This window comes from Pelodiscus sinensis, chromosome 1, assembly GCF_049634645.1.
Source record: "Pelodiscus sinensis isolate JC-2024 chromosome 1, ASM4963464v1, whole genome shotgun sequence".
In the NCBI taxonomy this organism is placed as follows: Eukaryota; Metazoa; Chordata; order Testudines; family Trionychidae; genus Pelodiscus; species Pelodiscus sinensis.
The window spans coordinates 332,733,582-332,746,655 of NC_134711.1; the positions used below are offsets into that span (position 1 = coordinate 332,733,582).

Consider the following 13,074-nt stretch of genomic DNA (forward strand, 5'->3'; position numbering starts at 1 on the left):
AGGATTTGAAAGAGAGTTCTTAGCAGAGTACCATGGACTGCCTCAGTTTACCCCTACAGTCTCCACATAGGGATGACCCCTCATGTGAGCAGACACCTGGATCCCTGGAGGACAGCCAGCGGGGGCAGCGTTCTGCTCCAGGAACACCCTCTTCCTCCCCCGCCGAGAATGCCCCTCTCCAGCACAGATTCAGGTAGCAAGGTGTGACCCCCTCTACTCCCACCATGCTTTATGAAATTGACACAAATTGACATAACTCAAAACTGCTCAGGACAAATTGCCTCATGTAACCCATCAATCTTCACACCATAATCCGATACATCTGTCTATCTTATTTTGGTGCATGTGTGTAAAATTAGACATTTGGGCTGCGTCTAGACTAGCATGATTTTGTGTAATTTCCCCCCATCTCTACTGCAAGCCTGCACTAGGGACTTCTCCAGGACAGGCATAAGGATCTTGTGCACAATGGGGTTTTGCGCAAAGAACCCATCAACACTGCTCCTTTTTGCGCAAAAACTCCTTGAGCAAAAAGAAATGGCAGAAAAGATTCTAATGAGATCACAACTTATGCTAATGAGTCTCTCTTAGCATATTTCCTGCTGGAAGAATGGGCAGTGAAGACGTAGCCTTGGGTTTTAGATTCTAAGGGATCGGCACAGTGTGCTCTTTTGGGTATGAACTGAGGTATAAATTGCCATGGGAATGTGGCTGATCCTTTGGGACTTGGAGACCCTGTTCAGAGTTGGTGAGTCTGGTTTTCCTAAACTCTCACCTGTATAAGGAGTGGCGCTGGTTGTGGCACAGGCACAGCAGGTGTCCGAGGAGGCTGCTCTTGTCACTTCTTGCTGGACAGTGTGGCAAACAGAGGTGCTCTGTGTGACTGGTTTGGTGTTGTCCAGTAACGGACCCCCAGGCTTGGGCTATAAGGCTACATCTAGACTGCACTAGATACTGTCGACAAAGCCTGTTGAAAAAGAGCATCTAGACTACAGCCAGTTCTGTTGAAAAAGGAAGCCACTTTTTTGAAAGAGAGTGTAAAGTCCCAGTCCGCGTCCCAATTCGCGTATGGAGAAGTCCCAGTCCGCGTATGGAGAATTGGTGAACTATTGTTTGCCCATCAGGCGAAACTGCTTGATTCCAATACTGTCTAGTTGATAGAACTCAGCTTGCAATTATGCTTGATTTCTTAGGCAATCTACTTCCATCTCTACACTTATTACCTATAGGCTGTGTCTAGACTGGCAAGTTTTTCCGCAAAATCACATGATTTCGCGGAAAAACTTGCCAGCTGTCTACACTGGCCGCTTGAATTTCCACAAGAACACTAATGATCTCATGTAAGATCATCAGTGTTCTTGCGGAAATACTATGCTGCTCCCGTTCAGGCAAAAGCCCTCTTGCGTAAATCATTTGCACAAGAGGGCCAGTGTAAACAGCACAGTACTGTTTTGTGCAAAAAAGCCCCAATGGCTAAAATGGCGATCGGGGCTTTTTTGCGCAAAACCGTGTCTAGATTGACCACGGATGCTTTTCCGCAAAAAGTGCTTTTGCGGAAAAGCGTCCGTGCCAATCTAGACGCGATTTTCCAAAAATGCTTTTAACGGAAAACTTTTCTGTTAAAAGCATTTCCGGAAAATCATGCCAGTATAGACGTAGCCATAGTACATGTCTACACAGCAGGACTAAAGCCAAAATAAGCTACACAACTTGAGCTACGTCAATTGCACAGCTTAAGTTGAAATAGCTTATTTCGGCTTTTGTTGCTGTCTACACAGCAAGAAGTCAAAGAAAGAGCATTCTCCCTCTGACTTCCCTTATCCCTTCTAAAATGAGGGTTACGGGAGTCGGAGTAAGAATGCTTGATAGTATTTTGACATTATGTCGAAATATCTGCTTCTCGTGTAGACACACACTATGTTATTTCAAAATGACGTCAGTTATTCTGAAATAACACTACTATGTAGCTGTACCCATAATGACTTACAGCATATCTTTCTGGGGTTAGTCACCCGATTTAAGGTTTTAACCAAAAGCAGTCTGTTTGAAGTGCAAAGGGAAATGTGTTCAGGCATAGGGACCGTGCCTTGGTTTACCTATGTGTAGAATGTGGATATATTCCTAGAGACTTTCCTTTGCTTGGTATATGGAAGATCTTTCAATGAAAGATGCTGCAGGGTATAAAGATAGTTACTGAGGAGACTTATGATCTCTGATTCCAAAGTCACAGGCTTGTGTGTCTGCAGAAAGTGTTTGCTTCTCCCTTTCCTAATGTTTCTTCATGGCTGTCCACTTTTCTCTTGTTTTCTTACTGATTAACTATAATTTGCAAATACACACAACTACACAAAACAGCCAATTCCTCCTTGACTCAGCCCAGGGCCCAGGAGTTCTCTCACCCTGTGGGAAGGGCCCTTAATTGCTGTTTACTCCTACAGCTGGGTAACGAACAGAGACGCACAGACATGGAAGAGAGAGATTGGCTGGAGTGAGTCCCATCTCCAGCCTGTTTACATTCAGATGCTTGTGGTCCCTCCCCCATGGCTCAGTGTACCCCACTGGGATAGCACACAGCTATATTACAGAGTGGAGATGCCTGTGTTTGCCGTCATTGGAGGAGGCTGCAGATGCTGGCGTGCGGGACACGGCCGCTTGAAGGGGCTCTTAGCCAATTTCTCAGGTACCCATCTCTTGCTGAGGAGCTCAGCTGCTTGGCAGACCTGGTGCAGTGATCGCCTGGCCCTTTCTGCCCTGCCCGGCCATGACACATCCCGGGGGACAGGCCCCAGGTGACGAGGTTCCTCCAGTTCCACTTGGCAGTATGTGTTGCGTTGCTGAGCCCCCTGACTGGCTGCCGGCTGGGGCTCCGAGGCAGCTGCGGGTCAGTGGCAGAGGGAATCCTTTGGGTGAAAGGTGTTAGTAGATGGCCCATGCAACAGCAAAGAAACACCTCAGGAGGCAGCTGTGTGCTGAGGCACAGCCACTGTTCCCTCCTCCTCTAGCACGTCAGGGCTCTGGCTGATAACCGGGGAGTGGAGGGGGCAGTTACCGAATTTTTACCTGCAGTAAGGCATGGAGGTGCTAGGGTGCCTCACTGGAGCAAGCATAAGAATTTTTCAACCAGGACAAGACATCTTCTCTCCAGGCTCCAGTTGAGAATTGGGCTGAACTGTTATGTCTGAGCTGCAGGGGGTCGCCGAGTTCGTCTGTTACAGAAAAAACAACAAATGGTCTGGTAGCACTTTCTAGTCTTACATCTCCATGTTTTGTTAGTCTAGAAAGTGCTACCAGACCATTTGTTGGTTTTTTTGTTGTGTCTGAAATATTCAAAAACCAATTCCACTGGAAGCAGACCCCCAGAATGGGAACTTTCAGTCCAAGTGCGTCAATGTTTTGACAAATTTATAAGCAACCAGAAATGAGGTCTCCGAATTGACGGTGTGAAAAAGACTTTGTCAAATGTGGTGTCATCAGCACCACCTGCAATGGCCACTCCATTTGTGAGTCCCACTCATCTAATCTCCTAGGGTACGTCTACACTAGCCCCTTAGTTCGAACTAGGTACGCTAATGAGGGCGACCGAAATTGCTAACGAAGCACAGGATTTAAATATCCTCATTGGAACTAAGGGGTTTATCTCAGAATCCCGCTTCTCTGACACATGTAGACTCAGGCAGTTACTTCGGGCTAGTCAGTTTCCAAAATGGCGATGGCCGGGAATATGCTAATCAAGCGTGGGATATTTAAATCCTGTGCTTCATTAGCAATTTCCATTGCCCTCATTAGCCTCCCTAGTTTGAACTAAGGGGCTAGTGTAGACGTACCCTTAGTTCCAATAATGTCGGTGGTGAGGAGTTCCACAGGCCCACTATGGAGCAGGTCAACAGTTTTATTTTATCCACAAGCCCACAGAGCCAATGGGGAACAGTTTAACCCTGGGTGAGCAATAATTTTCACTTGGAGGGCCACTCCCCACATTTTCACAAGTCATCAAGGGATGGCTCCAGGCCTCTGGAAGGGGCAGGCTTAAGGTGAGAAAGGGAGAGAGAGAGAGAGACACAGAGACTTTGTCTCACAGATTGTATGTGTGAAGTGGTCTGCGACACAGAGAATGGGAGAGTGTATGTTGCATAGTGTGGGTGTGTCTCAGTGACTCTCTGTGTGTGTGACACTCTGGGCATGTCTAAACTACATCTCTCTTTTGCAAGAGGGATGTAAATTAGACAGATTGAAATAGCAAATGAAGCCGGGATTTGAATTTCCCATGCTTCATTTGCATAATGGTGCCTGTGCGTTCTTTCGAAAAAGGGCTTTTGGAAAGTGAAACCGTCATCAAGACGTGGTTCTTTAAAAAAGAAAACCTTTTTCAAAAGATCCTGTACTCCTCAAAACATGAGATTAAGGGTGTGTGTGTGTGTGTGTGTGTGAGAGAGAGAGAGAGAGAGAGAGAGGCTGTGTGTGACACTGTAACAGTGACTCTGTGTGTGTGTCACTGAGACAGGGTGTGGCAGACACAAAGTATGGACACAGACTAGTTGTGTGACAGACTGTGGGTGTGGGTGTGTGACACAGAGTGTGTGTGCTGGCTGCGGCTGGGTATGTTTCTAAGAGAGGCCGTGCGGTATTTCTTTAAGACAGGGAAAGTTGCCCCCTTGCTCTGTCATCTCAGCTTCCCTGCTCTGAAGAGATGGGTGATGTGGGTATGAGAGTGCGTGTGTATTTGAGTGTGTGTGTGTGTGTGAGTGCGTGTGTATTTGAGTGTGTGTGCGTGTGTGAGTGCATGTGTATTTGAGTGTGTGTATGTGTGTGCGTGTGTATTTGAGGGGGTGTGTGTGTGTGTATTTGAGTGTGTGTGCGTGTGTGAGTGCATGTGTATTTGAGTGTGTGTGTGTGTGTGTGTATTTGAGTGTGTGTGCGCACTGCCTCTCTAAGAAAGGCATTCACCTCAGTCATTCACCAGCCCAACCTGAGCTCCCCCGTGTGCGTCCCTCTCCCGGACCCCTGCTCTGCAGAGATGGGGGACAGGAGGGTACCCTGACACCCACACTCCCCTCTGGAACCCTCTTCCCCCTGCACAAATAGCAGGAGGGTCCTGGCAGCAGCTCGGCTGCAGGACGGCGCAAGGGGACGGGAGGGGCAGCGGGACACATGGCTGCCGGCTGTAAGTCTGCTCTCTGCTGATCAGCTGGAGAGAAATGGCGGGCTGAGTTAGACTGGCCGGCAGGCTGTATTTTGCCCACTCCTGGTTCAACCCCTTCCTTGAGAGCTAACGGACTGGAAAGTGTCACAGCACCTGAGGAGAGACGACCCCATCCTACGGCTTCTTTCCAAAAGCAGAACACATCCGCCCTTCCCTTTAACAACCTTCCTTTCCCTCTCTCGGAATTGGCCTACACCCTTTCTGGGAGTTTTTTTTTTTTTTTTGGTAATATACCTAATAACCTCCTTTCCGTCATCCTTAGCCCTGACTAGAATGTGGTGTGTCCTGATGACTTTAATGCAGAAAAAAATAAAGGATTTCTTGAACATATCAACCTTTTCTGTAACTTTAACAAGTTTCCCTTCTCCCTCTAGGATTGGGCGTCAACCTTTTCCAGGATTTTTGTGATTTTACATACACTTAATAACATCATTTTTCTTATCCTCAGCCCCACCAAGCTTGGATTTCTCCCTGAAGTGTTTAATGTGAGTTATCTATTCTCGTATCTTGTATCTATTTTGCCTTTCTCTCGTTGATGGTTTTGTTTTTTTCCACTTAGGGCATGTCTATACTGTGGTGCTATTTCAGGATACTTCCGGTATCCCAAAATAGCTATCCCACATCTTAGAAACAAGCCGCTTATTTTGAAATACAATGGGCTCACTGTTCCGACATCCCTGTAAACCTTATTGCACGAGGAGTAAGGCATGTTTCAGAAGAGCAGTTTATTTTGAAATTTGCCACTGTGTAGCCAGCGTCACATTATGAAATAAGCTATTTCAAAATGAACTCGAAATAAGCGATGCAATTTGCGTAGCTCAAATTGCACCGTTTATTTCAAGCTAAGAGTGCAGTGTAGACGCACCTCTAATGACTACCTTACCATGTCTCTAAGTCAGTTTTACTGCCAGATATACTGGCATTGGAAAAGGTTCAGAGAAGGGCAGTTAAAATGATGAGGAGTTTGGAACGGGTCCCATGTGAAGAAAGATTAAAAAGACTGGGACTTTTCAGCTTGGAAAGAGGAGACTGAGGGGGGATATGAGAGAGGTCTATACAATCATGAGTGGTGTGGAGAAAGTGAATAAGGAAAAGCGATTGACTTGTTCCCATAAGGACTAGGGGCCATCAAATGAAATTAATGGCCAGCAGATTTAAAACAAAGAAAGGGAAGCTGGTTTTTTTTCGTTTGAATGTAATTAGTAGTTTCATTTTGTTCTCCTTTATCACAGGGGTGGGCAATCTTTTCTGAAGGGGGGCCCACGAATTCCAGAAGTATTGTAGGCTGTCTTGGACAGGCTGATGTCTCAGGTGGAAGGGGCGGGGCCAGGAGACTTCACACACTCCCCCACCCACAGACCCTGACTGGCCCCGGGGGTGGGGAAGTACGTGAAGTCGTTGCCCCCTATCCCTGTCCTGCCGGGGCGCATGGAGAGATCCACCAACTGTATTCAAGAGCTGGCAGTTCCCTCTAGGCGACACGCACCTCTGACGGTGGGAAGAGGTTTCATGCGCTCCCCCGTCCTCAGCTCTTGATTGGCCTGGGGGCAGGGAAGCGGCAGGGCAGTCGCAGGCCACATCCAGTGGCTTGGCAGCCAAATCTGGCCCTCAGACTTGACTATCTGTGTCTTGCCCACCCCTGTTCTATCATATACGGGGGGAGGGATCGCTCAGTAGTTTGAGCATTGACCTGCTAAACCAAGGGTTGTGAGTTCAATCCTTGTGGAGGCCATTTAGGGCAAAAAATTTTCAGGGATGGTACTTGGTCCTGCTGTGTAGGCAGGGGACTGGACTCAATGACCTTTCAAGGTCCCTTCTAGTTCTAGGAAATAGGAAATCTCCATATGCCCCCTTGTTTGTCTTATTCCTCAATAGTCCCAGACTTTTCAGTGCAGCCACATGCAGCCTCCCCCATAACATAACTCAGAACCCCCCTTGCTATCGGCTGTACCCTTCAGAGAGACAGGGGGACCACAACTGAGCAGGGGTCCAGATCTAGTTATTCTTCAGCCCTTTGCTTAGACCTCCAGCCACTCTCTTTGTCTGTGAATGAGCAAGTGTTTCCATGGATCTACTATCAATGACACCGATACAGTTAATAGACTCATAGAATCATGGGTTGGAAGAGACCTCAGGAGTCATCGAGTCCGGCCCCCTACTCAAAGCAGGACCAAGCCCAACTCAATCATCCCAGCCAGGGCTTTGTCCCGAGCTGTGTTCTACTTAGGATATTTCCCCTGGCACTTGTCTTTGAAAAGGGTTAGATTGTTTCCTCTCTCAGATTTTGAGCAAGCAGATGACTCTCTAGCTTGGCATGCAATGAGGGATAACCAGTAACCATCCTCATGTTTCCTGCGGGTGCCAATAAGGTTCCCCACACTACAGCATCCATGTGGCACCATCAAATATGGCCTTGGCATCAGTAGGGTGAGTTGTCCCTAATTCATTTCTCTCAATAATGAACATGTCATTTTTTCAGTGTGAAGACCGACTGTGCTACTTCACCCTTGAGAACAGCCTCCAGTAATACTCACATTGTCTCATAGGAACATTTTCCCTGCATCCAGGCATTTGTACTGTCACTATCATCCTAGCCTCTGGACATATACAGGAGGTCAGGAGATCATAAGGTACATGCAAGAGACAAAATTCTGCTTCAGCGGTGGACACCTCTCCTGCTCCATGTCAGATTCCAACACAACCGACTTCACTAACCCCTCCATCTTCATTCTGCTGGGTATCCCTGGACTGGAGGCGGCCCATGTCTGGATCTCCATCCCCTTCTGCACCATGTACATCACAGCCCTCTTGGGGAACTTCACCATCTTGTTCATTGTGAAAACGGAGCGAAGTCTCCACAAACCCATGTACTATTTCCTCTGCATGCTGGTTGTCACTGACCTGGTTCTATGTACTTCCACTGTGCCCAAAATGCTGAGCATCTTCTGGTTCAATTCCAGGGAGATCGATTTCAGTGCCTGTCTCACCCAGCTGTTCTTTATTCACTGCTTCTTAGTGGTGGAGTCTGGGATCTTCATGGCCATGGCGTTTGATCGCTACGTGGCCATCTGTGATCCCCTGCGACATTCCACCATCCTGACAAACCACTGCATGGCCCAGATTGGCCTGGCTGTGCTGCTGCGTGGCAGCCTGCTCTCATTGCCCTATCCCTTCCTGGCCAGGCAGTGGCCATATTGCAGAACCAACATCATCCCCCACTCGTACTGCGAGCACATCGCCGTAGTGAAGCTGGCCTGCGCCGACATTCGCATCAGTAGTTACTACGGCCTCTCTGTGGCACTCGTGGTGACTGGTCTGGATGTGATATTTATCGCTGTGTCCTATACCCAGATCCTCAGGGCCATATTCAGCCTCCCCACCAAGGACGCCCGGCTGAAAACTTTCGGGACCTGCAGCTCCCACATCTCTGTCATTTTAGCCTTTTACATCCCAGCTCTCTTCTCCTTCTTCACGCACCGGTTTGGCCAGAATGTGCCCCTGTATTTCCACATTCTCATTGCTGACATGTATCTTCTGGTGCCCCCCCTGCTGAACCCCGTCATCTATGGAGTGAGGACCAAACCCATCCGGGACAAGCTGCTCCAGCTGATTCCACGGGCAGACTAATGTTTTCTCCTGGCTCCCAGACAGAACTGTGTGCAGAGTTGGCTGGCGACATGGTGCTGGGCCCTTTTTCTCAATTCACTAAAAAAAATCTTTCCTCCACCTTTCTGTGTTGTATCTATGCTATAATCTGGGGAATCCACCTACGTACAAGTCACAGGGTTGTCACTTTTCCAGCTGGTCCTCTGAGCCTCTCCCCCCCACACTACCCCACCTCTTCCCCCGTGACTCCTCCTCCAGTCCCATCCAGTCTCTCAATGCCCAGGCTCCTTCTTCATCACTTCTCCATGGTCCCACCCCATCACTCACATCTCTCCTCCACCATCCCATCACTCTCTGGATCGGCCACATCCTTGCCCACACCAGCTGCATCCTCTCTGCTCTGAGGCTGGGACAGGCAAGGAACTTGTCTGCTGGTAGGAGCAGCCCCAGTTGAGGAGGGGCTGAAGAGGGTTAATTCCCCAACATCTCTTCCTGCTCTGCTCGCACTCAGCACTGCCGAATCCCCCGTTTGACTGGAGGGGCCAGTTTCAAACCTGGTCCCTGGCACTTGGAGACAGACTCAAAAATCAGACTATCCAGGAAAATCCAGACAGATGGAAAACCGATGGACTCATTACCGCACAGTGTAAACCAGCTGTACCCTTGTCTTGGGCATTTCCTATACTGTTCACTGACCCTCCTTGTGCTCAGAGGAGGAGGCTGGGATGGAGCGGCTGTCACCCAGGCAGAAGAAGGGGTGCCTTTATTCGAGATATTCTGGAGTGTTGTGTGCAGTTCTGCTCCCCTTCTCCCCACTACAGAAAGGATGTGGACACATTGGAGAGGGTCCAGCGGAGGGCAACCAAAATGGTGAGGGGGCTGGAGCACATGACCTACGAGGAGAGGCTGAGGGATTTGGGTTTATTTAGTCTGCAGAAGAAAAGAGTGAGGGCAGCGGGGAGGAGGGGGGATTTGAGAGCAGCCTTCAACTTCCTGAAGGGGGGGATCCAAAGAGGATGGAGAGAGGCTGTTCTCAGTGCTGGCAGATGGCAGAACAAGGAGCAATAGCCTTAAATGGCCGTGGGGGAGGTCTAAGTTGGATATTAGGAAAGATTATTTCCCTAGGAGGGTGGGGCAGCATTGGGATGGGTTTCCTAGGGAGGGGGTGGACTCTTCATCCCTAGAGGTTTTTAAGTCCTGGCTTGGCAAAGCCCTGGCTGGGATGATGGAGTGGGGTTGGTCCTGCCTTGGGCAGGGGGTTGGACTCTGACCTCCCAAGGTCCCTGCCAGCCCTGGGATTCTATGATTCAGAGGGTGGGGATGGGACCTTCCCAGAAGAGGGAACAAAGTGAGGAGAGGGTGGTGCAGCCCTTTAAAAACAGCCTGGGTGACCCAGAAGATGCTGGGGCAGGAGAGAGGAACAGGGACATCAGTACATCAGTGGGGACTCAGTTGCAGGGTTATGGCTGCAGCAGAAAGAGAGGTTCCAGCTGGGGAAAAGGCCAGGAGGTGCAGGAACTGACTTCGGGGTACCCCAGCGGGCTCTGACCAATCCCAAAGAAAGCCCCCGGGTGGAGGACACCGAGGCAGGGAAGGCCTGGCCGGTGTTGTATCCTGTTTACTGAGCCCGGGGGATCCCTTGTGATGTTTAAAGTAGAGGAAGAGTTTCAGCAGCCCCTTTTGCCAGGCCTGGGTCTGGTTGCTTTCACCACCCTGTGCCCTGAAAGAGAGAACCAGGAAACAGCATGAACCCCTCCCCAGGGGCCTGCTCTGGGAAGAGCGCGCTGACCAATGAGGAAGTCTGAGAGAGCTGAGTCAAAACTGGTTCCAGGGCCTTTGGCCCAGCATGCAATTCTCCAGTGCCCAGAGGGAGGCACGACAACGCGAGCGGCATGCTCAGACTGGGCCAAGAAACTGAGCCCCATAGGTGGGGCCTGAACACTGCTGTGGGGCTAGGATTGGCAGTCATGGGGGAATGGTGCCTGGTAGGGAAAACTGGCAACTCTTACCCAACTCTAGGGCATATGGGCTCAGTGTGTGGGACCCAGAAACAGCCACCTGCTGGGGGTCCGGCCACCAGAGGGCTGGGACCACACACTTGGAGCTTCCAGGGCTGAGAGAGGAAGGCCACAAGGTGATGTCTTCACCCAGATATAACGCCTCTGTCCTGGGGGTTTCCCTGAAGGCTCCTCTGAAGCAATGTTTCTTCCAACAGGCAATGCTTCTTCTGTCAATGTCAATTCCCCACTCTGGTGCGATGAATGCAGAAGTGGGGGCCAGCAAATGTACCCCCAAACCTTCTCCCAGGCTTCGGTATAAAACTTCCCCCCAAAATCTTAACAACCTAGATTTTGGGGATGAAAATCCACTCCCACCACCCAAGTAATGGTCAGAAAACCAGGGACGAGATCACTTGGGAAATCTCAGCCCTAAAGGAAAAACAGGACCAAAAATTAACCAATGCCAGGTTAATAAAAAAGAAAGAACTTGTATTATCACCACAATACTCCTGTTACATGCATAATGACTAGATGGAAAAGTCACCAATTGATAAACTCATGGGCTGTGTCTACACTGGCCCCTTCTTCGGAATAGCCATGCTAATTTAGAACTTTGGAATAGGGAAATGCATTGGGGATTTAAATATCCCCTGCGGGATTTAAATAAACATGGCCGCTGCTTTTTTTCCGGCTTGGGGAAAAGCCGGAAAAAAAGCGTCTAGACTGGCGCGATCCTCTGGAATAAAGCCCTTTTCCGGAGGATCTCTTATTCCTACTTTCAAGTAGTTCTAAATTAGCATGGCTATTCCGAAGAAGGGGCCAGTGTAGACGTAGCCATGGGGAATTCCACCCTGGGCCAAAACTTAGTTGCAAAACAGAGGAAACCCCGTTTTTAAATGCACCGACATCAGATTCCCATTCCCAAATCATAAAACATCTAAACATTACCCTACATACAGATAGTGAAGAGTCTTTTCTTGGGCTATGTCTAGACTACACCTCTCTGTCGACAGAGAGATGTAGATTAGGCACATCGAAATTGCTAATGAAGCGGTGAATGAAATATCCTGTGCTTCATTAGTATAAACATGGCCGCTGCTTTTTTCCGACATGGAGTTTTGTCGACAAAATCTCGGCAGTCTAGAGGCAGATCTACAGAAAATAAACCCTTTTTCGACAAATCCTGTAAACCTCGTTTTTGAGGCATACAGGTTCTTTCGAAAAAGGGTTTATTTTCGACAGATCCACGTCTAGACTGCCTAACGTAGTGAATACAAGCAGAGAGAGGGTAAGTTTAGAAGATAGGATACACAAAGAACAAGTTAAAAATCACATAGGAAAGTTAGATGTCAGCAAGTCACCAGGTCCTGATGAAATGCATCCCAGGATACTCAAGGAGCTGATAGAGGAGGTATCTGAGCCTTTACCTATGATCTTTGAAAAATCATGGCAGACAGGGGAGATTCCAGAAGACTGGAAAAGGGCAAATATTGTGCCCATCTATAAAAAGGGGAATAAGAACAACCCAGGAAACTACAGAACGGTCAGTTTAACGTCTGTCCCAGGGAAGATAATGGAGCAGGTAATTAAGGAAATCATATGCAAACACTTGGAAGGTAATAAAGTGATAGGGAATAGCCAGCATGGGTTTGTGAAGAACAAGTCATGCCAAACTAATCTGATAGCTTTCTTTGATAGGATAACGAGCCTTGTGGATAAGGGAGAAGCGGTGGATGTCATATACCTAGACTTTAGTAAGGCATTTGATACGGTCTCGCATTATAGTCTTATTGATAAACTTGGCAAATATAACTTAGATAGAGCCACGATAAGGTGGGTGCATAATTGGCTGGATAACCATAGTCAGAGAGTTGTTGTTAATGGTGCTAAATCCTGCTGGAAAGGGATAACAAGTGGAGTTCCTCAAGGGTCTGTTTTGGGACCCGTACTGTTCAATATCTTCATCAATGACGTAGATATTGGGATAGAGAGTACGCTTATTAAGTTTGCAGATGATACCAAACTGGGTGGGGTTGCAACTTCTTTGGAGGAGAGGGACATAATTGAAAATGACCTTAGCAAGTTAGAGAAATGGTCTGAGGTAAACAGGATGAGGTTTAATAAAGAGAAACGCTTAGGAAGGAACAATCAGTTCCATACATACAAGATGGGAAGCGACTGTCTAGAAAGGAGCATGGCAGAAAGGGATCTAGGGGTCATAGTGGACCACAAGTTGAATATAAGTCAACAGTGTGATGCTGTTGCAAA

The 13,074-nt window shown here is 48.4% G+C and overlaps 1 protein-coding gene across 1 annotated transcript; it reads left to right on the plus strand.

The window, feature by feature from the left end:
• Positions 1-7,834: 7,834 nt before the first annotated feature.
• Positions 7,835-8,827, plus strand: LOC102452654 (olfactory receptor 52M1-like). The gene has a single exon (XM_006127848.3). The coding sequence runs from the start codon at positions 7,835-7,837 to the stop codon at positions 8,825-8,827; it is 993 nt and encodes a 330-aa protein (XP_006127910.3).
• Positions 8,828-13,074: the final 4,247 nt, after the last annotated feature.

What these genes read in the sequence shown, in the direction of transcription:
- LOC102452654 (XM_006127848.3), top strand. Translation starts at nt 7,835, where the DNA reads ATGCAAGAGACAAAATTCTGCTTCAGCGGTGGACACCTCTCCTGCTCC.